This window comes from Bufo bufo, chromosome 8 (genome assembly GCF_905171765.1).
Source record: "Bufo bufo chromosome 8, aBufBuf1.1, whole genome shotgun sequence".
Classification (NCBI taxonomy): domain Eukaryota; kingdom Metazoa; phylum Chordata; class Amphibia; order Anura; family Bufonidae; genus Bufo; species Bufo bufo.
The window spans coordinates 91959342-91986688 of record NC_053396.1 but is presented as its reverse complement, the minus strand read 5'-3'; the positions used below and the strand labels follow the sequence as shown (position 1 = coordinate 91986688).

At 42.5% G+C, this 27347-nt stretch overlaps 1 protein-coding gene across 6 annotated transcripts in view; it reads right to left on the bottom strand.

Moving 5' to 3' along the window:
• Positions 1-27347, bottom strand: part of GDPD2 (glycerophosphodiester phosphodiesterase domain containing 2) — a 136553-nt gene that overhangs the window by 72271 nt on the left and 36935 nt on the right. The window contains exons 1-2 of one of the 6 annotated variants that reach the window (XM_040405334.1): positions 23699-23957; positions 23516-23619 (exon numbers count right to left, since the gene is read on the bottom strand). In XM_040405334.1, coding sequence (XP_040261268.1) covers positions 23516-23611 — 96 coding nt within the window. In that variant the 5' untranslated portion in view covers positions 23612-23619; positions 23699-23957. Of the gene's footprint in view, positions 1-23515; positions 23620-23698; positions 23958-27347 lie in introns of those variants that run through there. The other 5 variants (XM_040405335.1, XM_040405336.1, XM_040405338.1 and 2 more) reach the window with 5 other exon arrangements.

Genomic DNA, 27347 nt, shown 5'->3' with positions numbered 1-27347 from the left:
AAGACAATGAGGTACCCTTGCAGGTTGTCTAGCATGCAGGCAACGCTGATGTAAACTGTTTAGAAAGGTCTGATGTGACACTTGGGTGCCTCTCACCTCCCTTAAATGTGCCTGGAGTTGTGTGGCATTCATCATCCGGTTCTGCAGGGAATTGTTCACAACAAAGCAGTCATCAGTGTGGGATGTGGCCAAAGGACGCCCACTTCTATGCCTTTCTCTGACTCTTTCAGTCTCTCTGTATCTCTGTTGCAACCTCCTGATTACACACTGAGACACTGAGCTAAGTGGCCACTTCCATCTGAAAACATCCTGCTTGAAGCCTTGCAATTGCTAGGTACTGTTGATCGATTGTTCGGCGTTGTCTTGGTCTCATGATGTCAAAATGTGAACATGATGAGGAGGACTTTATTGGCCAATTCATGGCTCAAACACCTGTTTTGAATTTTGCTGTTAAGCTGTTAGAGAACAGCAAGTTGTGCAAAAAGTATCATCCTGACATTTCACCCACAAGCAAATATGCCTAACTTTTTGTGAGCAGTGTATATATCTGGGTAGATTATGTACTAGATTACTCAATTTATTACTATTGATGTACCAGATGGCCGAGATGACTTCTAGACACAGAGGCAGACCAGCCAGCATTCTCTTTCCCCAGTGACCCACCTTCTGAATGTCGCCACAGTCATCTTCAGAGTCATGCTGTTGCCTGCCCCTGTGTGAGAATGTGTTCTTGGATCACATAGCTAGAACAGTCTTGACCAGTGTGTTCATAAAAGAGCCTTGCCCAATGTGTTTCTGGATCCACATAGCTATAAGAGCCTTTGCGCAAGGCAGAAGTCAGCAGGAAACAGATAGGGTCTCCAAGAGAGAACAGCCTGAGGCACATGCCATTGCCAAAAAAGTTTGCCATAGTGTTAGGGATTTGCGAAAGGGTAGGATTCAGCTAATAATATCTGAATGTAGCTGTACAGTGGGCCCCTCAAATAAACTTGGTTATTGGTAGGCCTAAGCTGCCCAGTCTGACACTGACAATATACTAATATCAATTACCGGCACAGGCATTTTGAACAAGTTAAAGGGGTTGTTTATTCAGGGCTTTTCCAGAAAGACACCAACCCACCATTGAGCCCAAACCTGTGGAAGAAAACATACTTATCTGATCTCCACCTTTGGGTTCTGGCACCTTGGCTCCCCCGGTGACAGTGCAGCAATCAGGTCTCCCTGTGCCAAAATCCGGTTTGATGTGGTACATGTGGTCGCAGCAGATATGACATGTCACCCATGTGTCAAGTGATTTGATACATGGGGGACATGTCACCGCTGCAACAGCCACATAACCCACATCAAACCAGACAGACAATGTGGGGAGACCCAAGAGTTGCAATGGCACCAGAACAGCAAAGGACCCGGAACCCAGCAGTAAGGATCCGGTAAGTACGATTCCTCCCACAGGTCTGGCCACACTGGGGAGTCTGCCTTAAAGGCCCCCAGGTGAACAACCCTTTAATAAAATTTCTATATGGGATCTCAAGATATCAGGTCATACACATTTTATCAATTTAATGTTAATTATTTAGTTAGTACAATTAATGGTGCACTGTCATCATCACTAGTGGAGACTGAACATGAGTGCTGCATGGTTTCAATTACTAAGGCAGAGTCTGCACTTCACAGCAGAAATAAGAAGATGAGATTCACATACTGTAGGACAGACAGACTGTGTAAACTATAATGGTGTCAAATATCTTTCAAGCCATAATGACATGCACTTTTTACATATACCGTACGTATCCCAATCTGATTGACAGTTTATTATTTTGTTTTTATATAAAATAGCTGATTTAGTTATGTGAAAAATTCCACGGCACTCCCAAAAAAAAAAAATCAAAAGTAGTGTTCTTTAATCACCAAACAGCGACGTTTCAGTCCTCTTACTGGGACTTTTCTCAAAAAATGAGAACCTACCTAAGACAATCGCCCAAAAAAAAAAATTTGGCTTTCAGAAAATGGAGACACAAAAACACGATTGTTTTTCTTTAAAAAATGTTTTTATTGTGTAAAACCAAAGTTAAAAAAAAACTTGCCGCATCTGTAACAACCTGCTCTATAAAAATATCACATGATTTACCGTGTTAAGTTAAAAACTTTAAAAAATGTAATCAATTTTACATCACAAAATGTATAACCAAACGATCAAAAAGTCATATGTAGCCAAAATAGTACTAATCAAAACGTCAACTCATGCCGCAAAAACTGAGCCCCTACATAAGATAATCGCCAAATATATATATATATATATATATATATATATATATATATATATATATATATATATATATAGCTTTCAGAAAAAAAGAGACAAAAACATGACTTTTTTTTTTTTTCTAAAATGCTTTAGTAGGTAAAACTTAAACAAAATAAAAATAAAAGGAGACATATTTGATATCGTTGTGTCCATAACAACCTGCTCTATAAAAATAGCACAACCCGTCAGGTGAACACCGTAAAAAAAAAAAAAACTGTGCCAGAACAGCCATTTTTTGGTTACCTTGTCTCACAAAAAACTTAATATAAAGCAATCAAAAATCATATGTTACCCAAAATAGTACCAATAAAATTGTCACCATATCCTGTAATTTCCAAAATGGGGTCACTTTTTTGGACTTTCGACTCCAAATGTCATATGGCAACTTAAAATTATCCCAGTGAAATCTGCCATCCATAATCCATATGGTGTTCCTTTCCTGCCGTGTGCCCTTACAGCAGTTTACGACCACAGCCGGGGTGCTTATGTAAACTGCAGAATCAGGGTAATAAATACTGCATTTTCTTTGGCTGTTAACCCTTGATGTGTTACTAGGAAAAAATGAATTAAAATGGAAAATCTGCCAAAAAAGTGAAATTTTAAATGTTATCTCCTTTTTCCTTTAATTCTTGTGGAATACCTAAAGGATTAACAAAGTTTGTAAAAATCAAGTTTAGTTTCTACAATGGGGTTATTTATGGGTGGTTTCCACTATGTAAGGCCTCCTGCACACGAACATTTGTTTTCCGTTTACGGGCCGTTTTTTGCATTCCGTATACTGTCCGCATACGGAACCATTTATTTCAATGGTTCTGCAAGAAAAACGGAATGTACTCCGTATGCAGTTTCCGTATTTCCGTTTTTCCATTCCGTTGAAAGATAGTACATGTCCTATTATTGCCCGCAAATCACGTTCCGTGGCTCCATTCAAGTCAATGGGTCCGCAACAAAAACGGAACACATATGGAATGTACTCTGTATGTCTTCCGTATCCGTTCTGTTTTTGCGGAACCATCTATTGAAAATATTATGCCCAGCCCAATTTCTTCTATGTAATTACTGTATACTGTAAATGCCATACTGAAAAACGGAACGGAAACAAAAAAACGGAAGGGATCCGTAAAAAACGGACTGAAAAACACTGAAAAAGCCATACGGTGGTGTGCAGGAGGCCTAAGCCCCACAAAGTGACTTCATAACTGAAATGGTCCTTAAAAAAGTGGGTTTCAGAAATTCTACTTTCACACTCGCGTTTTGGCTTTCCGTTTGTGAGATCCGTTCAGGGTTCTCACAAGCGGTCCAAAACAGATCAGTTTGCATTCTAATGCATTCTGAATGGAAAAGGGACCGCTCAGAATGCATCAGTTTAGTCTCCATTCTGCTTTGGAGACGGACACCAAAACGCTGCTTGCAGCGTTTTGGTGTCCGTATGATGAAACTGAGCCAAACGGATCCAATGTAAGTCCATGGGGACGGATCTATTTTCACTGACACAATCTGGCACAATAGAAAACGGATCCGTCCTCCATTGACTTTCAATAGTGTTCAAGACGGATCCGTTTTGGCTATGTTAAGGATAATACAAACAGATCCGTTCTGAACGGATGCAGACGGTTGTATTATCTGAACGGATCCGTCCATAATGGATCCGCACAAAACGCAAGTGTGAAAGTAGCCTAAGCCTAACTCTCTAAAAAAGTTACATTACATTTACAAAATGATGCAAACAAAATTGATCTAAGGATGGGCTTCAAATCTTTCAGAGGTTTGGCTTAGCATAAAACAAATTTGGCACTATGTGTTATGCACACCGCTGATAGTGTCCCTCCTTGGGCTTTATAAAAGTTGGAAGGTCCGTTCCGAAATGGTGTCTGTTCGCTGGCGCATGCGCACTAGTTGAAGCGATACCATGCCCACAATGGGCATTGCAGTGCGCATGCCCCGGTGACGCAGTGCGCAGGTGCGGGATCTCGGCCGGACCAAGGGATAACGCAAGGGAATAGGACGGCGGGCAAAGGCAGAGGCAGGGGAGGAGTAACCATGAAAGAAGCCAGAGCAGCCTGGGCTCCAACACAGTGAACGCCGCCCCTGGGCACTTGCGAGTGCTCATTTACATATTAATTAAACATCGTTTTTCCTGCTTCTACAAGTCTAAAGAAAATAACAAAGGTACCATTACATTCATGTATAGGTGTGCTACAGGACAATGTAAGTGCTGTATATGGCCATATTGTGGTGACAGACTCCCTTTAACAGGATCCCTACTCAACGGCAGACATGAAGCATCACAACATATATTTAAAAATATACCATATACACACACATTACATGAATACACCATATACATGCTGCACACACATAAATATACTATAATTACCATATATACCCTATACACCCTATACACACATACATTTTCCAAGGAGAGACACTATCAGCAGTGTGCATAGCACATAGTGGCAAATTTTTTTATGCTAAGCCCCACCTCTGAATCCATCCAATGTCTATCTATACACCTTCTAATCCTGCCCAGTCCCCTTTGTGCCTCCACACAGTAGTTATGCCGGATCCATGATGGTAGGGAGGTATAAGTACATAAACAGACCATATATACACACACACACACATCATATATACAGTACACACACATCATATGTACAGTACTGTATATTACATACATATAGATGTACTATACACAAATACACCAAATATACAGTACACTCATTTACATACACCATTTATGATACACACAAATACACCGTATATACGCTACACACATTTAAATACGCCATACACAATATACAAAACACAGTATACTGCAAGCACTATACACAATACACTACATACATTATGCATAGGATATACTTATAGTAGATACACCCACATTTTACACATTATATTAACACTAGCTGAAGGATCCGGCTTCGCTCGGGTATATTTAATCTATTTCATTTAATGTTTGTGTGTGTCGTTAAAAGATATCAACACTATCCACTATAACAGTGACATCTACAGCACCCCACCCCCAAAACAGTGACCTCCACAGCTCCCCACCCTTAACACTGAACCCCCCCCCCACAGTGCCCGCCCCTTAAAATTGGACCTCCACAGCAGCCCACCCCCTTAACTTTGACCTTTACAGCAGCCTTCCCCTTTAACAGTGACTTTCACAGCATACCACCCCCTTGACAGTGACCTCCACAGGGGACCGCCCCCTTAACAGTGGCCTTTACTGGATCGGGGGGGTGTCCTTTTGAACAGCTCACTCTAAGACAGCAGCACTGTACTGTCTGAGTGTGATCTGCAGGGAGAAAGTCACCCTTCCTCCCACCTCTGCAGCTGACAGAAGTTGATTTTTACCTTCATTTTTTCAACCCCTGTCGGCTGAGGAGTGGAGGGGCGTGGCCTAACCAGATCAGGGGCGTGTCCTTTTGAACAGCTCACTCTAAGGGTCCATTCACATGTCCGTAGAATGGGTCTGCATCCGTTCCGCAATTATGCCGAACGGATGTGAACCCATTCATTCTCTTTGGGGCCAGAAGAGATGTCTGCACTCGCATATCCCGGGGGCGGCCCCGATCTTCCGGTCCGCATCGCTGGAAAAGAAATAGAACATTTCCTATTCTTGTTCGCAATTGCGGACAAGAATAGGCATTTCTATGGGGGTGCCAGCCGGGTGTATTGCAGATCCGCAATGCACTACGGACATCTGAATGAAGCCTAAGACAGTAGCACTGTGCTGTCTGAGTGTAAGCTGCAGGGAGAAAGTGTCACGGCGGGGAGCGGGGAAAACCCCCCCACCGTGCAATGGCAGTGGCTGCAACGCCAGATAGCAGGGCAATCCACACTTACCTGCCGTAGCCAAGATGGAATGCGGCTCCAGGCTGGGAAACCCACAGTCTTGTCTTCGCTTAAACCCCTCCGGGAAAGCACGCCCCTTGCGGAGCCCAGACACCACCAGAAAACCTCCATACACCAACCACACCAATACAACATACACCAGGTGGGGGAGGAAAATAGAGACACACCGGAGGGGACACACAGCCAGGGCAAGGAATTAATATAATAAATAAGGGTGACTCACACAGACACAAAGACATACCACCAGGGAGCAGAGCTCCTACTCAGGCAGACAACAAAATAAGACTGACCACAGGCTCCAACACACCAACATATAAAGAGGCCTGAGATCACACCCACCACACCTAGCAGACACACCTAAATTAACCCTGTGACAACCAAAACGGGGAAAACACCAACTAAAGGAAAGTGTACATGCAAACAGCAAACTACTCGTTGCCCCCGGCAACCAGTCTGCACGCAACAGCATCACGGTCAAACAGTAATTTGACCGTGACAGAAAGTCACCCTCCCTCCAACCTCTGCAGCTGACAGAAGTTGATTTTTACCTCCATTTTTTCAATCCCCCTCGGATCAAGAGTGGAGTGCCGATGAGAGCAGACGAACAAAGCAACATACACTGCGGTACCGCAGTGGTCACCAGAGGATGCAAAGCAGACCCGGGTCGTTAAGATCGTGAACGCACCTCATTACAGTGTTGGCGCCTAGAGACTGAGACCAGGCCTGTAGTTAGTTAGTTAAGGTTTCTGTTTGTGTCAGGTCACAAGTCTTACTACTGTTCATTGCAAGGATTCCATAACTTAAAGTAAAATTTCACATTGGAGAGCTGATAAAATTCTCACAAACTCAAGCCAAGCTGGTGTTTGTGCTCAGGAGGAATACTCAGGCACGTGCTACAGGACCAGTTCTGGGAGGGGGAATACTGTACAACTTGGTAAGATTGTAAGCTGTTGTGCTGCACCGCAAGATAGCCCGTAACACACACACACACACACACCCATACAGTGGTTCTTGTTTTTAGGGTAATAACAGATAAGGTGTGGCAGTTTAGTTGTGCCCGCCAGTAGGTAAATTACTGCACTTTCCTCCTTCATCCATCGGAGGGCGCCATGCAGCACAAGGGTCTCAGCCTTCGGGCTGAGTGTATATAAATTTATTGTATGTTCCCAGCATTTGCGGTTGTGTTTATTGCCACATTTTTTGGCAAAAGCTGGCGTTGGGGGTTGCTTTCCTCGTTCGTGACTTCGCTGTATCCTGGGGAGCCCACCCCGGTACACGGCTTACAGCCTCATAGTACAAACAGTTCTGTGATCCGGCTACAATTTTAACAACTGGCTGAATGTTACACCTGCTTTAATCATAAGCTTCGAGTAGGAATAATAGGTGGGGCCGCACAAAGTACAGCTATAAGAAAAGATGCTTCAGGATTGTTATTGCATAGGAAATACAAGTACAAATCTGTTACTTAGACATGTCAGGAGAGGTAAAAGGTCCTTATGTAAAGATATATTGAGAACTCAGCAGAGAATGTTATACCGAAAACATGGTGTTAAAGGGTTTCTGTCAGCAGGAAAATGGGTATTAACCTGGCTGACATTAGTGATGTACTAATGTCAGCTGAACATACCTATGTTAGTGCCATCTCACTGCGTGTCGCCGTTTTTTCTCAATAACTTTTATAATATGCAAATGAGCCTCTAGGAGCAGGGGGAGCGTTGCTCCTGCTCCTAGAGGCTCCGTTCTCCAACCTAAGGCCACGCCCTGCTACACTTGATTGACAGGGCCAGGCACCGTTGGTCTCCGCTTGCCGGCCCTGTCTCCTGTGAAAATCTCGCGCCTGCGCCGTCCCGTTCAGTATTCGGCACACCGCTGCCTGGCCCTGTCAATTCAAGTGTAGCAGGGCCCGGCCAGAGGTGGGAGAACGGAGCGTCTAGGAGCAGGATCAACGCAGGATCAACGCCCCGCCCCCCTGCACCTAGACGCTCATTTGCATATTTCCTCAATAACTGCAGCACGCAGTGAGGTGGCACGAATATAGTAAATTACTAATGTCAGCCAGGTAATACCCATTTTCCTGCTGACAGAAACCCTTTAAAAGTGGATTCACAATCAAGTGTTAGTCTAATTATTATCATCATAAACATCATCTGTGCTGATATTTTAGCTCTCAAAATCTGACTATAAGTCAGAAATGTGAACTTTAATTTTGCAATATACTTTCACCACTTCAAGACTGGACCACTTACCCCCAGGCACATTTCCCATTTTTTTAGTACATGCATCTCTGGAAATCCCTAACCCCCCCTCCCCCCCCCCCCCCTATTTTGGTTAAGTAAATTAGTTTTGTGTCTTTTTTCAGTGAAGCATAAAGCTTTACTTTTATGTCATTTTTATTTTAGTATATTTTTTATAAAATAAAAAAAAGGAAAATCATGTGTTTTTCAATTTTTGATAATAGCACAACTTACAACTGCCTTTTTTTTATTTTATTAAGCCCCTTTCCATAAGGGCTCATTCAGACGGCCGTATACTGTCCGCAAAAATACTGAATGCTATCCGTTTTTTTGCGGATCTGTTTTTTTGCAGATCTGCAAAAAAACGGATAGCATTCAGTATTTTTGCAGACCCATAGACTTCAATGGGGCCATGTCCTGATTTTCACGGACAAGTATATGACGTGTTTCATTTGTTTTGCGGAACTGTGGAATAGAAATGTGCCCCATAGAAGTGAATGGGTCAGCATCTAATCCGCAAAAAAACGGGTCCGCATTTTTGGAGATAGCATACAGCCGTCTGAATGAGCCCCAACGGTCATTTTGGTATACGAGATGTATGTGTTATGGTCGCTGGGGCTACAAGTTGCAGTGCGGTATGTGGGTGGTTTTTTAGAATTTTTTTTATCTTGTCTTTAAATATATATATATATATATATATTTTATTTTTTTTACACTTTATGCCCCCATAAGATCATAAAAGACCTTTGGGAGGACATTTAACTTTACTTTTTTTTATTTTTATGTATTGCCGGTTTCTCTTGTAACTGTGGCTGACATAGTAGCCGTAGTTACAGGGAGAATACAGCCCCCAGAGTTCAGGGCCGTACAACCTCATTGCAGAGCTGAACTGGGTCCACAAAGACCCAGCTGTTCCAGCAATCCCATGACTGCTGGGACATCCCTATGCACCTCATGCACATGACCGTTCCGTTTTTTGTGATCCGCAAACCGCGGATCCACAAAAAACGGAAGCCGCCCGTGTTCCTTCCGCAATTTGAGGAACGGAACTGGCGGCCCCTTGTAGAAATGGCTATTCTTGTCCGCAAAACGGACAAGAATAAGACATGCTATATTTTTTTTGGGGCCACGGAACGGAGCAACGGATGCGGACAGCACACAGAGTACTGTACAGATTTTTTGCGGCCCCATTGAAGTGAATGGGTCCGCACCCGAGCCGCAAAAAATGCGGCTCGGATGTGGACCACAACAACAGTCGTGTCCATGAGGCCTAACTCATTGAGCACCGTGTATAGATTGATGGGGAAGGCTCCCCGCTCCTGCAGCTGCACGATTAGCACATCGCTGTGGTATCTGCACAGACATTTTAAAACATCCGTGCAGAAATACTGTATGCGCCGAATGCATGGACATATATAGTCAAAGACAGCTGGCAAGCGCTTAAAAAGAGGCTGTTCTTTTTTGGTCATCACATAAAATAAAATCATTAAAAGCATTAAAGCAAATGGGTAAAGCCCATTACCAGCTCGACTCTGCAGGGCTCAGCTGACTTCCTCTAGACTGGTATGCACAGTGAGGCGGAGCTCCAACAGAACGTTCCTGTATGTAATCTAAAAAAGTATCCAGTTTTATCAGAGACGACAGAGCTGAATTCTCGTTCTGATCATAAAAAAACATTAAATGAAAAAAAAGTCTGTAGAAAAGCACTGGGACTCCCTGACTTGGCACTCATTGCATCACTACTGTTGCAATCTTGCTCGTGTAGTAAGAAAATGTAATGGTTGAATATAACATTTTACCACATTTCATGTAAAGTCAATTGACCCTTTAAGAACCAAGCAAAAACATTTTCGTTTTTCCCTCAGCTTTTTAAATTCTGCATTGACATAGCCATATGATCTTTTGTGGGGTGAGTTGTAGTTTTTAATGTATTGTATAATTGTTTACATAACATAATAAAAAAAATCCTTTGTGGGATGGAAATGGAAAAGAAATTCAATTCTGCTTTAGTTTTTTGGGGATTGGTTTTTAAGGTGCACCAAAAATGACATGTTAGCTTTATTTGGCAGCTCAGTATGAGTACGACAATACCTCATTTATATTGTTTTACTAATTTAAAAAAATGTAAAACCTTTTCTAAAAAATTGCTTTCAGTTATCATAGTCTAATAACCATAACTTATTTTACTACCGATACCACTGTGTGATGGCTAATTTTATTCGGCGGGGCAAGCTATAATTTTTATTGATACCATTTTGGTTTACCTGTGAATTTTATTAGAAACAATCAAACAGGCGGAAACATTTGAACCACCCACCAATTCTCACAATAAGTATAAGCAAGAACACAGTAACTACAAAGATCAAAACTTTTCAAAAGCAATTAAAGGAAATAGCCCATCAGTCTTTGCATCAAGTAGTTATATACAATGTACCAACCATTCACCACTCAGCAGTCACCTTCGCACTTTCCAAGACTCAGTTATCAGAACTGTGGCAACACAGTTTGAGTTTGTATCTCTTGATGCATAAACAAATTCAAGTTAATCAATTGTATCCAATGATGTATGGTAGGGAATTTCTAATTAAGAAGTATAGTTTTTCTGCTTTATTTAGTAGGAATAATATCAGCAACTAAGTCTCAGAAGCTCATCATTGGGCAGCGGTGGCGAACCGTTTAGAGGCCGAATGCCCAAACTGCAACTCCAAACCCCTTTATTTATTGGAAAGTGTCAACACGGCAATTTAACCTGAATACTACAGTCTAATATAATATATCTTCCATGTACTTTATCATTTAGCTATAATAGCCTGCCTACATTCGCGCTGCCGTTCATAGCGAGCCTTGCGCTGATGAATGGCAGGAAAAGTCTAAGGCATATTGATATACATTGGTACACCATAGACTTTTTCCAGGGTGCGGGTGCCACAGAGAGGGCCAGTGGGACACTGCCATAACAAATGAAACAGGGAGCCATTAGTTTCCAAACACCTAGTACAATCAGGGGTTGATAACCTGTGCATCTTATTTACTCGAGCTGGGGGTTAGAAAACTCTGCAACCATTTTACTTGGTTGATACCAGGCTCTATCAACTGTAGATTGCCAAGTAGAACTAAGTTCTTTCAAATGCTGATCCTCCATATCTGGTATATCCAGTTTCCATTTGACAAAGGATCTCTCTATTGGAAAGTCTTGGTCAGCCAAAATCGTTGCGTAAAGGGTCGAAGCAGGCTTGAGCAACTAGACTCCTTGCCACCGACTCCACAGTTCCACATTCAAACCCTTAAACTGGGCAATACAAGCGAGTCTTAGCTGAAAGTACCCATAAAGACTATGTTACGGTAATGACCAGAACTTGCCTTCCTCATAAAACTGGGCAAGGTATCATAAGCCTTTCTGGGGCCAAAATTTGTAATCAGGTACATGCAGCAATTCTGATAAACTATGGTTACACCAGAGTGGGATATATGGTGACCAAGACTCATCATCTACCTTAACCACAGGCACAGTAGATCTATACATGCAATCCAAATTGCCACAATGGCTGCCATTATCGAGGTAGAATGCTGAATCAGGAACGCTCCCTTTCTATAAACCAAATTTGCAGGCACTTCATAGGAACCCACTAGGGCTGCCTCTAGCACTATCGACGGGTCTGTAATGTCAGCTCTAATACACCAGTCAGCATAAAATAACTCAACTGCTATGTAATAAAAAATTAGGAAGTGCCAATACTCCCTGAACATACATTTCCCGCGTTTCATAGACTTGGGAGCCTAGTTATACAACAAAAAGGGGGACACTTATCAAGGGCATCAAAATATGATTTAGGTAATGTCGATGGAGCCGCCCTGTATACAGTATCTCACTAAAGAGAGTACACATTCACTTTTTTGTAAATATTGTATTATATCTTTTCATGGGACAACACTAAAGATACTTTAGTGAAGGTACTTTAGTAAAGACACTTTACATTGTATCAGTCAGTGTACAGCTTGCATAACAGTGTAAGGGCTCTTTCACACTTGCGTTGTTGTGTTCCGGCATAGAGTTCCATCGTCGGGGCTCTATGCCGGAAGAATCCTGATCAGGATTATCCCCATGCATTCTGAATAGAGAGAAATCCGTTCAGGATACATCAGGATGCCTTCAGTTCCGGACCGGAACGTTTTTTGGCCGGAGAAAATACCGCAGCATGCTCCGCTTTTTGCTCCGGCCAAAAATCCTGAACACTTGCCGCAAGGCCGGATCCGGAATTAATGCCCATTGAAAAGCCTTAAGCTAAACGTCGTTTCGGCGCATTACCGGATCCGACGTTTAGCTTTTTCTGAATGGTTACCATGGCTCCCAGGACGCTAAAGTCCTGTTTGCCATGGTAAAGTGTAGTGGGGAGCGGGGGAGCAGTATACTTACCGTCCGTGCGGCTCCCGGGGCGCTTCAGAGTGACGTCAGGGCGCCCCACGCGCATGGATGACGTGATCGCATGGATCACGTCATCCATGCGCATGGGGCGCTCTGACGTCATTCTGGAGCGCCCCGGGAGCCGCACGGACTGTAAGTATACTGCTCCCCCGCTCCCCACTACTACTACGGCAACCAGGACTTTAATAGCGTCCTGGGTGCCATAGTAACACTGAACGCATTTTGTAGACGGATCCGTCTTCAAATGCTTTCAGTTCACTTGCGTTGTTACGGATCCGGCGGGCACCTCCGGCAAATGGAGTACACGACGGATCCGGACAACGCAAGTGTGAAAGAGGCCTAAATTTGGTGTTCCCTCAGAATAACTTACACAGCCAGTAATGTCTAAACCGCTGGCAACAAAAGGGAGTACAAGTGTGATCACGGAATCTAAAGGGTATAAAACCCAGAAGCGCGCGCTTCCGGGTTAATATCGGCATCCCCGTGCGGCTATTGGGGGTGCCGGTAATAAATTCTAATAGGCTGGGCCTCTCTGAAAAGACCCAGCGTATTAGAAATGCAGTTCCTATGTTGGCCAGAAGGTGGCAGGCCAACATAGGAAATCAGTAATTCATGCAATACTGTACACCCTATGGGTGTATAGAAATAATTTATATTAAAAAAAAAAACAATACTGAACATTGTAGCCTCCTAAACTGGCTACAAAAACATTTTTAAAACGTAAAGAAAAAGTTTAAAATATATGAAAAAAAAGAAAAAAAAAAACATAAATAAATAATAAAAAAAGATCAACATGGGCATCACAGTGTCCAAAAACACCCGTATTATTAAAATATAAAAATAATTTTCTAAAATGGCGAATGGCGTAACAGAAAAAATTATCAAAATGGCTGATTCACCATTTTTCCATTGCTTCTCTTACCCCCAAAAAAAACTAATAAAGTGTGAACAAAAAGTCACACACACTTCAAAATGAAAAAATGAAAAAAATGAGCCCCTACACAGCTCAATAGACATAACTATAAAAAGTTACGGTCAGAATAAGGAGATTTAAAAACAAAACAAAAAAAATTAAAATTTTCTCAAAGTAATTAGACATATAAAACCTATACATAAAGTGGTATATTTGTAATCATACTGACCCAGAGGATGAAGGGCCCTTACATGGATATGTGAACAGACAAAATAAAAAAGTTATGGCTCCAGGAAGACAGGGAACAAAAATGAAAATGAAAAAAACTCTGGTATCCTAAGGGTTAATTTCAGATTCTGTGATAGGGGAGGCCAATTTCTGGCCTGCTAAAGTTGGGAGGGCAATCCTATCCAGAAAACTAAATAACTGTCCCTTCACAGAGGCTACTTTAGAAGCATATAAATTAGAAAAACGGGCCTTGGTTAAAGTTAACGGTCAATTCTCGGTGCCCTTCCTCATATGGAACACGACAGAGGTGCCCCCGCTCCCCTTTGATTTCCATTCTCTGCCTGGAAGCACTACTGGGACATACGGGCCAACGCTGACATAACTGGTATTCAGATTCATGACAACTCACATAAGGTCGCGGTCTGTGTGGATGATCTCCTTTCTTTCCCTGACCTGTCCTCACATTTCCCTGCCAAATCTCATGAAGGAACTCAAGACGTACTCATCGTTTTAAGATGAACTTCCAAAAGTCTGAAGTGATGAATATTATTCTCCCAACAAGCCTGGCTGCAGAATTAGCAAATAATTTCCCGTTCAAATGGCCAAGAAGCCCGCTAAAATACCTGGGCACCCAATTCTGACCTCCATTCAGAAAACTACCCCCGCTTCTACGGACCCTCAAAGTTGATCTAGATCAGTGGAGCAAGGGTACATTCACATGGTTTAGCCGGATCTCTATTTTCAAAATGAATATCTTCCCTAAAATATTGTATTGCCCATTCCTATTCCCCGGCTATTTTTCTATACTTTACTGTCCACTCTCACTGTCCACCATCGTGCCACACATTTACTGAGGCTGGTTGACTGGTGCTGACATCATTCACACAAACAGGATTTCCACTGAGACCCACTGTTTGCCTACTCCATTAGCCATGACCCTTTGGTTGGGGAATCATATACTAGCGGCACGTACCGACCCCACCATAGGCCCAGCGCTTCGTCAGGTGGCCTCTGTTTTTGCATTACCGGATGTCTCCTTGTCCCCATCTCCGATGTTTCCTATCCTGGGCAACCCTATGTTTCCCCCAGGAGTGAAACAAAGACTATTTAGACTACAGGTGGCAGCTAATAAATTTAGAGCCCATAATTTCATTGCCTTTAGCACCTGGCTCTCTCTACAGTCGCTCAATGACATCTCAGAACTGCTGACCCTTTCGAATTGGCAGTCACAACAATTCGACATTTTCTTACATTGCTTCCCCACACAAGGGATAACACCACTTTTGAATGCATCTGTAATATGACGGGGGTTATAATAATGAATTCGTCTAACCAACCTCCCCCTAGATACATACTCAACTTGGAAAAAGGCTTAGGCCTCTTGCAGACGAACGTAATGGCTCCGTGCCACAAATTACGTTCCGCAATGCACGGACACAGACCCTGGGCCAGCTGCATGCGGATTCACTTGATCCGTCGGCCACAAAAAGATAGGACAAGTTCTATCTTTTTGCAGAACGGAAGCACGGAACGGAACACCACAGAAGCACTCCATAGTGCTTCTGAGGGGTTCCATTCCGTGCTTCTGGCCTGCATCTCCGGATTTGTGGACCCATTCAAGTCAATGGGTCCACATCCGGGATGCGGAATACACACGGAACAGTGCCCGTTTATTGCGGATACGCATATGCGGTCCGCAATACGGCAACGGGCAGCACACGTTCGTGTGCAAGAGGCCTTACTTTTATGATTTAACAGAAAGAACGTCTTTACACACTCAAGTCTTCCATTGCCAGTAAAATTCAAGAGGTGGGGTTTAAGGTCCTCTCCAGGTAGTATAGGGTACCATCTAAACTACTTTATCTCTTCCCTGGGGTCTCCCAGCTGTGTTGGTGATATGGAGAAGCCCGAGGAATGATCTTACTTATCTTCTGGGTGTTAGCCGGAAGTATGGCTTATTACATCCAAATTCACTTCAAGTTCTTCCTAAGACGCCTGCCTTCTTTCTGCTCCATCACTATAATATCCCTCTGTGGTGCATCCATCCATCTGTGGTGCATCATCTGGTCAATAACACAAGAGCACATACCCCTTGTCTATGGAAACAGATGTCGACTTCTACAATGGCGCTCTGGTTTAGTAAAATTCAGGAGGTCAAGAGAATGGAGGACCTAACTGCATCTGTGAGGGGTACACCTGCCAAATTTTATAAAACATGGCGACACTGGATATTGTTCCAGGGCTCTAAGGAGTATAAAACTTTGCTGGCAGCCTAACCTGGAGAGTGTTACCACCCTTCCCTCTTTTTTTTTTTTTAATATCCTTCTTCCCTGACTTTCTAACTTTGTTCTTCCTTTATTTTTCTATCCTATCTTAATGTTCTAACCTTCATTAGACATTATTACATATTTGTGTTGAATATGCCCAGGTCTTTGGTTTTGATAAATACATCAGTTTCACTAGATTGACTATTGACAGCATGCTCACAGCCGGGATCAGTGTTTTGAGGATCCGTGATTTGTGGACCAATACACATTGCCGTGTGTATGAGGACTAATACAGAGAAAAGTGGTTATAAATTTCCCTAGGCTCTGTGACTCGGGTATATTATTGGTCGGCTTAATATCAAAAACACATATATAGATTTTTTTTAAAGGGATTAGGGTACTTTCACACTAGCATTTTTCTTTTCCGGCATAGCGTTCCGTCCTAGGGGCTCAATACCGGAAAAGAACTGATCAGTTTTATCCCCATGCATTCTGAATGGAGAGCATTCCGTTCAGGATACATCAGGATGTCTTCAGTTCAGTCTTTTTGACTGTTCAGGACGGAGATAATACCACAGCATGCTACGGTTTCATCTCCGGCCAAAAATCCGGAACACTTGCTAGAATGCATAGTAATGCATTAGTGCCGGATCTGGCATTCAAAATACCGTAAGGCCGGATCCGTCCTTCTGGTCTGCGCATGCGCAGACCGAAAAAAAAAGTGAAAAAAATAAATGTCGGATCCGTTTTTCCGGATGACACCGGAAAGACGGATCCGGCATTTCAATGCATTTGTAAGACGGATCAGTTGGCATACGTTTTGACGGATCCGGCAAACAGATCCAGCGACGGAACTGCATGCCGGATTCCTCTGCCGCAAGTGTGAAAGTACCCTTAATATGTTCTGATATTCTGGTCTTCAACATTCTTCCTGTACGTCCTATATACTGTTTAGTACATGGGCACTCTATGATATATATTACTGCCGTACTGCTGCATGTTAATGTTTCTTTAATTTCCCATTTAAATGTGTTTACTTTCGATATTATTGTGGTCGTTTTTCTATCAAACTTAGTGATTCTACAGTTGCTACATAGACCGCACCTAAAGAATCCTTTGAGATTTTCCTATGGTGTAATTATGGACCTTTCTTTCTGTCTTTTTATTGTTGGGGCTACTTGTAGTTCTAGATTAGGGGCCCTTGTATACACTATAGGTGGTCTTTTTGGGAGAGTTGTCGCCAATATTGTATCTTCTTGTAATAAATGCCAATGTTTGCTTATAATAGTGGATTTTTTTTATATTCCACATTAAAAGGCAATATTAATTTAGATGACTCTTCTATTTCTTTACAAATTTTTTGTTTGAACGAATGTTTGTCTATCTAATTCTCTTACTTTGTTTAGTGAATCGTCTAATAGAGATAAGGGATATTTTTTCTCTAAAAATTGGGCCTTCATGGACTCTGCTTCTGTTTCAAATTGGTCGTCTTGTGTACAGTTCCTTTTGAGTCGACGGAACTGGCTTAATAGTACATTTAGCAACCAACGAGGTAAATGATAGGTGGTATTTAATATGGAACTATTTTTTGCTACCAATTTTTGGTAAGTACTGCATATAAATTTCGGTCCCTTGACCTCTATATTGAGATCTAAGAACTGTATTGACTGCATGCTTACATTTACATACAAATTTTAAATTGAACTGGTTATTGTTTAGATCTTCTATGAATCCCATTCGTTTCTCATATGTGTCTTTCCAAATTAAAATATCGTCGATATACAGTTGCCAGAGCACCAGACTCGTCCCCAGCCTATGTGTTATCCCTACCTGTTCCTAAGCAGCCATAAATAGATTGGCATAGCTGGGGGCGAGTCTGGTGCCCATGGCGGTACCGGTCATCTGTAAATAATTATTGGATTTGAAATAAAAATAATTGTGGGTAGGAACGTACTTAATGCTATCCAATATAAAATGTACTTGTTCTATTTTTAAATCATTTTTCTTAGTTAATATTTTTGATACTGCCTGTATACCTTATGATTGATGCCGGTGTATAGTGAACTGACATGTAATCTTGCCATAATCCAACCAGGGTGATATGTCAGATTTTCAAACAGTCTTACTACCATTATGGTATCTTTTACATAGGACAGAGTATCTTTCAGATATGGTTGCAAGAAATGATATAAATATTGCAATAGGTTACACGTTAGTGAACCTATTCCCGAAACTATCGGTCTGCCAGGTGGATTTATTGGATCTTTATGCACCTTAGGGATACAATAGAATACAGGCAATTTTTTGGGGGTACCCAATATAAAATCATATTCTGTTTTATTTATGATGCCCTTTTCTTTGGCATCTATACACATATTTTTAAGTTCTTCCTCATATTTTAATTTCTTACTCATACTTTTAATGGGTCTCCTTCCAATATTGAATATGTATTTATATCGGACAATTGTGTAATGCACTCCTCTTCATACCTATCCGTATTTAAAATCACTACTGCTCCGCCTTTATCAGCGGGACGGATCGTGATTAGTTGATTATGTTGAAGATCCTTTAATGCCTGTATTTCATCCTTAGTTAGATTGCACTAATGATTACTTTTGGTTTCTAATTTCCCAATGTCAGCCTCCATCGCCCCTTTAAATGCTAATAATTCCTTCCCTATTTCCTGTTTGGGATACATATTTGATCTTAGCTTTAAATCTGTGACTCGGGTACCCTGTCTGGCCATAATATTGGTGACTACACTATGTGGAGATTCTAATATTGCTAAATAAGCTAAAGTTTTCCCATTTTTATCCCCATCAGAAAATAACTTGTTTCTGTGTTAAACACTTCTTTTTCGTATAATCCATCAGATGTAACTGAAATAGATGTTGTGTTTCAAGCAATTTGCTCCGATAGTCACTGCTCGGGTTCCTCAGGAAGGCACTTTCCTTCTCAAGAATATCCACCTGTAATTTTGTTCTGGTAACTCTTAACTCTGTTCTGTGGGTCACTATAGCATGAATCAGCTCCACATGCATCACTACCTTGAAAGCATCCCATTCCATTATCGGATTAGAGGTACCCTCATTCTCATTACAGTAACTAGTAATTTCTTGGCGATTCTGAATCACTACTGGGAAAACATCTAACCATATAGGGTTCAAGCGCCATCCTCAAGTACAGGCATCCTCAAACTGCGGCCCTCCAGCTGTTGCAAAACTAGAACTCCCAGCATGCCCGAACAGCCTACAGGTATCAGTCTACAGCAGGGAATTGTGGGAGTTGTAGTTTTACAACAGCTGGAGGGCCGCAGTTTGAGGATGCCTACTCTAGTAGGTGGGGTTATGGGCTGGGTTATCACCACTAATAAAGGGGCATTATATGAAATGCCTCTAGGAAGATAATCACTGGCAGTTATACATGGCAGCAAATGCCAGATCAGTGTGGGAAAGAGAAGTGGTCATTACAGGGTGGCTGGAGAATTTCAATAAAGTGGGGTGTCAATGCCTCTATATCTCCACCAGATCATAAAGCCTCTGCCCAGCACTGCAAGGATTTTTTATGTGCGGGTTGTGGATATAGGCGTGTGTCAACAGCGGTACTTTCAAAACCAGAAGAGTAGGTCCTGTAAATGAGAACTTAAATGATTGCCATTCAAGGGGCTCCAGAGATCTTACTACCATTTAAACTCTGAGAACGAGTCCCAACCTGTGTAGGCAAAAAAAAAAAGGCCGAAAGCATATGTAATGCTAGCGTAAAGCATTATGAAACAGCAAACATAAGAAACTCCACTGAGTACTGGATAGCCATATACACTTTCAGGGTTCAGCGCGGACTGGTTGGGGCTTTTTTGCCTAGCTAGTCAGATGCGTCCTCTGGAGTGGTGAAGAATCGTGTCTTCTCGCCATCCTGTTTTCTTAATCTTGGGCGAACTTGGGTAAATTGTATTCTCTGTCGCTGCACCTCAGAGATGAAGTCTGGAAAATAGAAAACTTCCTTTTCTCTACTGGTACATGGCGACACTGGATATTGTTCCAGGGCTTCCAAGGAGTATAAAACTTTGCTGGCAGCATAACCTGGCCGGGGTTACCGCCCTTCCCTCCTTTTTTTGACTCCCTTCTCCTCCCTGACTTTCTAACTTTGTTTTTCCTTTATTCTTCTATCCTATGGCTATCTTAATGTTCTAGCCTTCATTAGGCATTATTACATATTTGTGTCGATTATTCCAAGGTCATGGGTTTTGATACATACTTAATTTGCGTTGTTCGTCGTTGCACCTCAGAGGTGAAGTCCAGATAAAAGAAAAGGCTAGTATTTGCAAACTTGATTTCCCCCTTCTTATGTGCTGCAGCAAGAAAAGCATCTCTATCCCTATAGTTCAGGACCTTCATAACAAAGGGACATGGTGCAGCTCCCACCAGAAGAGGTTTAGCAGATATGTGGTGACAAGATAACCCTCAAACATGGACATTTTTATGTTGGTTACAGTTTTCTGATTCCTCTGCTCCCCTGTAACACCTTAATTTGCTGTTGAAGTGTATGAGTAGCGTATCCCCCTGCGTATGCCATATCCTCCATATTACCTAATGTCTTCTCAGCTTCACTGGTTCATTCCCTTATCTTGTCAATATATCTAAGAAAGTTCTCATCAGATTGCATGTGGTCGATCTTGGCTGTTAAATCCTTGGTTGACAGAGGAAAGCCAAGCAGATGGTGCAAATGCTGCAGAGGTTGTGGATACTGCTAAAATGATGTCTGCCACAGCTTACGGTTAAGCAGTTATAACGCCAGCAGGCGTGTACACTGAGCTAATTGTGCAGCCCACATGTTTAGCTTATATATGTAATCGGAAGCAGACCCCAGACTAGGGATTTGTATAGAGCAGGAAATAAGGGTTAGCAAGAGTCCAACCTACTTCAGTTACTGGTGGGTAGCCTATAATTCAGAGCAAGTCTGCAGAATAGGCGCTTGTATATTGTAGACAGTTAAGAGTTAAGTGAAAGGTTAATAAGATCACCTTAAGATTAACAGCACATATGCAGGGTATGTTGGAGAGGGAGGTCACAGAGCAGGTTCTTCAGCCTTCACTGTCCATCAGAAAATCAAAGCAGAAGAGGGAGACTCTGTTAGGCTAATTCACCTGCATGGCAGATAACCAGCAAAGGGGTGAGAATGCCAGTGTCTGGCTGTGTAAAGTGCAGTACGTCAGGAGAGTCGGGCACTGATGGCTACTTCCTGCCCTTTAGGCCCGGCTCTCCTACTCTTGTATGGGACAGAAAAATCAAAAGTGGGCAGACGCAGTCTTCATCCACCTCAGTATTTCCAAAATTAGGAACAGAACTCCCAGGTGGTTAGACCAGCTTTAAGAAGGCAGATGATCCGGATATAAGCAGGATTCCACAGGCAAAGCTAGCGTGTCCTTACTTCAGGTGCTCCAGGCCACACCCCACCTGTGACTGATTTTATATTTCCCCCCCCCCCCCCCCCATTTATTTTGGGATGTGGGGCAAAAAACCCTGCAATTCTGACAATGTTTTTTTCCCTCACTTTCGGATGCAGCAATACCAATTATGTTTATTTTTATAAATTTGATGAAAACGTCTGTAAAGCGCTGTGGAATATGTTAGCATTATATAAGTGAGTAAAATAAATTTTACTGTTAAGGGGCTTGAACCTGTGATCATTTGATCACCTGTATTACCGTGAATAGCAATTTTACCGATATTCTATTATGCCCTGCCACCCGGTGAATATATGACTAGAGTCCTGATTAGAGGAAAGCACGCTCCCTCTGTCTAACCACTCAGATGCCGTGGTCACTACTGACTGCCACATCTGAGGGGTTAATGGCTGGAAACGGAGCTATGAAGCTCCTGGGTCCACACCACATATGTACATCATTGGTCATTAAGTACTATTTGGTCAGAAGAGGTCAAATAAACTAAATTGTATTGAGAGCATTAGGTGTTAAACTTGCACAGTATAATCTTTCCAGAACTGAAGCACATGCATGTGGCTTATCTAGTTCTTGTAATGGCTGCCACACTTGTTCCTGCCATTTTTAAAGTTCTCTGTAAGAAAATGACCTGACATTGTGGTAGGCGTGGATTAAGAAAAAAAAGAAAAAAAGGAAGGAAGTCATATTTGTCCTTAATACTTTTTCTTTTTTATGATCCACAACAGATTTTTAATTCAAAAACTGCATCTAAGAACGTGAACATGTGGCAGCACTCTTACTGCAGCTGCCGTGCCTTCGCAATTTGAATAATATAAGACTCATCTTGTTTATTCATTTTTGGCTCCCACATTTGCCCACAAAAATAACGTCTGCATGGGATTTTTTGCTAAGTTTTACAAAAATACAAAACAGTTGGTCTGCATCGCTGGATCTGTGGCTTTATAATGGACTGCAAATAATCAGCTCCGTTACATTTGTAACAACAATACAATTAATCTAAGGCCACATGCACGCGATCGTAGCCTGTTTTGCGGTCCGCAAATTGCAAATACACAAAACAAGGGGAGACTGGCCATGTACTGAATGGAATGTCCAACCCATAATAGAACAGTCCTATCCTTGTCCTTATTTTTTTTGTGGGTGCCGCGGAATGGACATACAGATGCGGGCAACACACTGTGTGCTGTCCGCATCTTTTTCGGGACAATTAAAGTGAATGGGTCGGCATAAGACCCACAAAAAACGGGGATCAGATACTGACTAAAACAACGGTTGTGTGCACGAGTCTACAACTTGCTGTCATGCAACATTTTTAGAGCAGTGATTTAGCTGTAACAACGCGGCCAAGTTGCGTATTGGGTAAAAGTGTGCAACTTGTGACACAAAATCCATTAAGTCTGGATGTTTTGAGACTGTCCCATCACAGTATGTCGTGTCTCATATTGTGGCATCATTGATAATCGTTATCAGCCTCATCGTTTTATAAAACAAGCCATGGATATATAATAACGTATACCGTACATTACTAGCCATGCAGACAACAGTGCAGAATATCATCTAAAAGTCAAACACATGACAAATAACACATAACAAGCACATGGAGCGCAGCATGCATGACCACCTCTATATTAGAAGGGAGGACAAAGACTCCCCATACTTGTGATCAGCAGGGGTCCCTGCGGTCAACCCCCTCCCTGATCAGACATTTATCACCTATCGATAGCTGATTAGTGTTGATTATGAGACAACCCCTTTAAGATACAAAGAACCCCCAGACCTAAAACCGCATGGTTATCTTCAGAACAGATACAATTGTAATGACTTACTGTGCTTTGAATTTCCCTCTTGACTCTTTTACACGAGCAGCTATAAAAGCACCTTAAGCAAACAGAGCATGATGAGCAGCAACTGCGCCGAGGCATCTCCTCTGCTGATAGAAGGAAATAAGTAAGGTTTAATGGTTGTAATTTCCATATGACAGAAGAGAATGGTTACAGGTAGGACCTCACACTCAGCCCAGTATCATCGCCAGTCACAGCGTGACAAGACTTCTGCTGGTGCAGATCAAAAAAAAAAATATTTACAGAACAAGTTAAACCAGACTGGGAGGGTCACAAGCGAAAATGTGACAATAGTCCAAGGAAGCCCCTCTCCTGTGTGCGAGACAATACAAATATAAGGAAGACCCAATGCAGCCTATGTTTGCTTCATGAAGTCCGTCATCTGTGTTCTTAAGAGGAGGACACTAAGAAGAGACTGACTAATAGCCTAGAGCTGACTGGGAGAGCTCTGGCATGGTTAGGAATGCATGTTTTGGCGTGATGGTACAAGGTGGCTCAATACTGCTGTGCGTCATTATGACCTGAAGACATTTCAACCCAGACATCAAGAAGATCACACTCAGTTTCTGTAGAACATCAAAATGTAGTAAAACCATAAAAATATTCCAAATGAAAATGCCATGTACTCTCCGCACCCCGCCCATGGAGACAAATCTAGGGATTCACATTCTGAGCTTACAGCTATAGTATTTTGTGGCTTAGTCAAGGGTGTCATCCCTTCTTTAGAACTCAGCATCCAGCTCATAAAACAGATATTTTAAGATACAAGTAGTAAATTGTTTAGGCCTTGTCCACAGTTGTGACATGGCTGGTCCTGAGAAGAAAAGAAGTAACACACCACTTAGCATGAAAAGAACCAAAAGATGCTAGACCATGGTTGAGTGTATCACACAAGAACACTATGGGGCAGAGTTATTATTAGTTTATACTACTTTTATGGCTGTAATTTGTGGCTTTTCACACTTATGTAAGCTGTCAAGAAAAATGGGTGGGGCTTAGTAGAAAATGGCGTGAAACCGGTAAATTGAATGAGTGGGGCTTAGTGGGAAGAGGTGCGACACAGGGGTAAATTAATAGTGGAAATCTACACAAGCTCATAGCTGGCATACATTTAAATTCCTGACGCACAACCTCCCAGAAGATGCACAATTTATTAAAGGGGTTGTCAGGTATCAGGATGCAACTGATGTGTGTGGTGGGTGTCGAGAGTCAGACCCCCACCAATAAAAATCGGATGACCTATCCTGATAAGTCATCAATTTCATGAAAACAAAAATATCCCTTTAACTATGGCAGCCCTAGGAGACTTCATAAGGCCCCAGGCTGTCACAGCACAAAAACGGTTCCTGCGATCCTGTAGTGCGGGGGCAGTATGACATCAAAATGACCACTCAGATGCTGTGGTTGCAAGTCAGTGCGGTGTAAAACAGTAGGCACCCACTGACTATGGTGCCCACATAACTACTGAGCAGCCGCCATTGCTAAAGACCAGAATTCAGCTGTACATGTATGGTGGATGTTGGGAATGGGTTAAGCGGGTTCCCCAGGATTTAAAGGGAACCTGTCACCGGGATTTTGTGTATAGAGCTGAGGACATGGGTTGCTAGATGGCCGCTAGCACATCTGCAATATCCAGTCCCCATAGCTCTGTGTGCTTTTATTGTGTAAAAAAAAACGATTTGATACATATGCAAATTAACCTGAGATGAGTCCAGTACGTGAGATGAGTCAGGGACAGGACTCATCTCAGGTTAATTTGCATATGTATCAAATCGTTTTTTTTAAAACACAATAAAAGCACACAGAGCTATGGGGACTGGGTATTGCGGATGTGCTAGTGGCCATCTAGCAACCCATGTCCTCAGCTATATACACAAAATCCCGGTGACAGGTTCCCTTTAACAATTGATGACCTATCCCTAGGATAGATCATAAATATCAGTCTGACACTCCGTAGCCTGCCGATCTGCTGTTCGGTAGAAGCCTTAGTGCTGCAAATAGGCTCCGCAACTACACAACTCTGCCCACTATGTAGTGCATGGAGCTGGTCATTGCAGTGCTTCTCCCATTCAGTGCTGCAGTAACTAGATCCATCCACTACACAATGGACAGAGCAGTGTAGTTCCGATGCCGGAGCTACTCCCAAACAGCTGATCAGTGGAGGTGCAGGGTGTTGAACCCCGCCAATCTGATATTTGACCTATTCTAAGGATACGTCATCAACTGCTCTCTTTAATCATTTTCTCCCTTGCTGATAAAACCCCTAAAGCCACAATCTCATGGAAACGTATATGATGAATACTATTTTGCTCTAAACGGATCCCAGAACCAGTGCTGGATAATTTCCTGTATCTTTATAGAGATAGCAGCCCAACTTTTATGGCACAGAGCTCAGCATCACCCACAAAGTCATAGAAGTAAATGATAGCTTTCTGCCTGCCTACAGATACCTACATTTTAGTGCTGATTTTGCTACTTAGGCTCAGTCCCACTACATTTCTACATACAGCTGGCATTATACATCTGTATACTGTGTCTATAGAATACCGTGGGGCATACGTGTGCCAAAAGCATCTCCAGGTTACTATCTGGAACTCTGTAGGCCAACTGTACTGAAAACTGGAAAAGACGCCACAAAAATACTAAACCATTAAACAAACACTTTTTTTATAACAAATATTTTTGCATACATGACCACCACAGGGCAGTGCAGAAGCTGCTGTCAAGGGTGCAGGCAGGTAAGGTATCTTTTTAATAAAAATTGCCTAAATTCACCTCTACAGGGAGTGCAGAATTATTAGGCAAATGAGTATTTTGACCACATCATCCTCTTTATGCATGTTGTCTTACTCCAAGCTGTATAGGCTCGAAAGCCTACTACCAATTAAGCATATTAGGTGATGTGCATCTCTGTAATGAGAAGGGGTGTGGTCTAATGACATCAACACCCTATATTAGGTGTGCATAATTATTAGGCAACTTCCTTTCCTTTGGCAAAATGGGTCAAAAGAAGGACTTGACAGGCACAGAAAAGTCAAAAATAGTGAGATATCTTGCAGAGGGATGCAGCACTGTTAAAATTGCAAAGCTTCTGAAGCGTGATCATCGAACAATCAAGCGTTTCATTCAAAATAGTCAACAGGGTCGCAAGAAGCGTGTGGAAAAACCAAGGCGCAAAATAACTGCCCATGAACTGAGAAAAGTCAAGCGTGCAGCTGCCAAGATGCCACTTGCCACCAGTTTGGCCATATTTCAGAGCTGCAACATCACTGGAGTGCCCAAAAGCACAAGGTGTGCAATACTCCTTGGAGACATGGCCAAGGTAAGAAAGCTGAAAGACGACCACCACTGAACAAGACACACAAGCTGAAACGTCAAGACTGGGCCAAGAAATATCTCAAGACTGATTTTTCTAAGGTTTTATGGACTGATGAAATGAGAGTGAGTCTTGATGGGCCAGATGGATGGGCCCGTGGCTGGATTGGTAAAGGGCAGAGAGCTCCAGTCCGACTCAGACGCCAGCAAGGTGGAGGTGGAGTACTGGTTTGGGCTGGTATCATCAAAGATGAGCTTGTGGGGCCTTTTCGGGTTGAGGATGGAGTCAAGCTCAACTCCCAGTCCTACTGCCAGTTTCTGGAAGACACCTTCTTCAAGCAGTGGTACAGGAAGAAGTCTGCATCCTTCAAGAAAAACATGATTTTCATGCAGGACAATGCTCCATCACACGCGTCCAAGTACTCCACAACGTGGCTGGCAAGAAAGGGTATAAAAGAAGAAAATCTAATGACATGGCCTCCTTGTTCACCTGATCTGAACC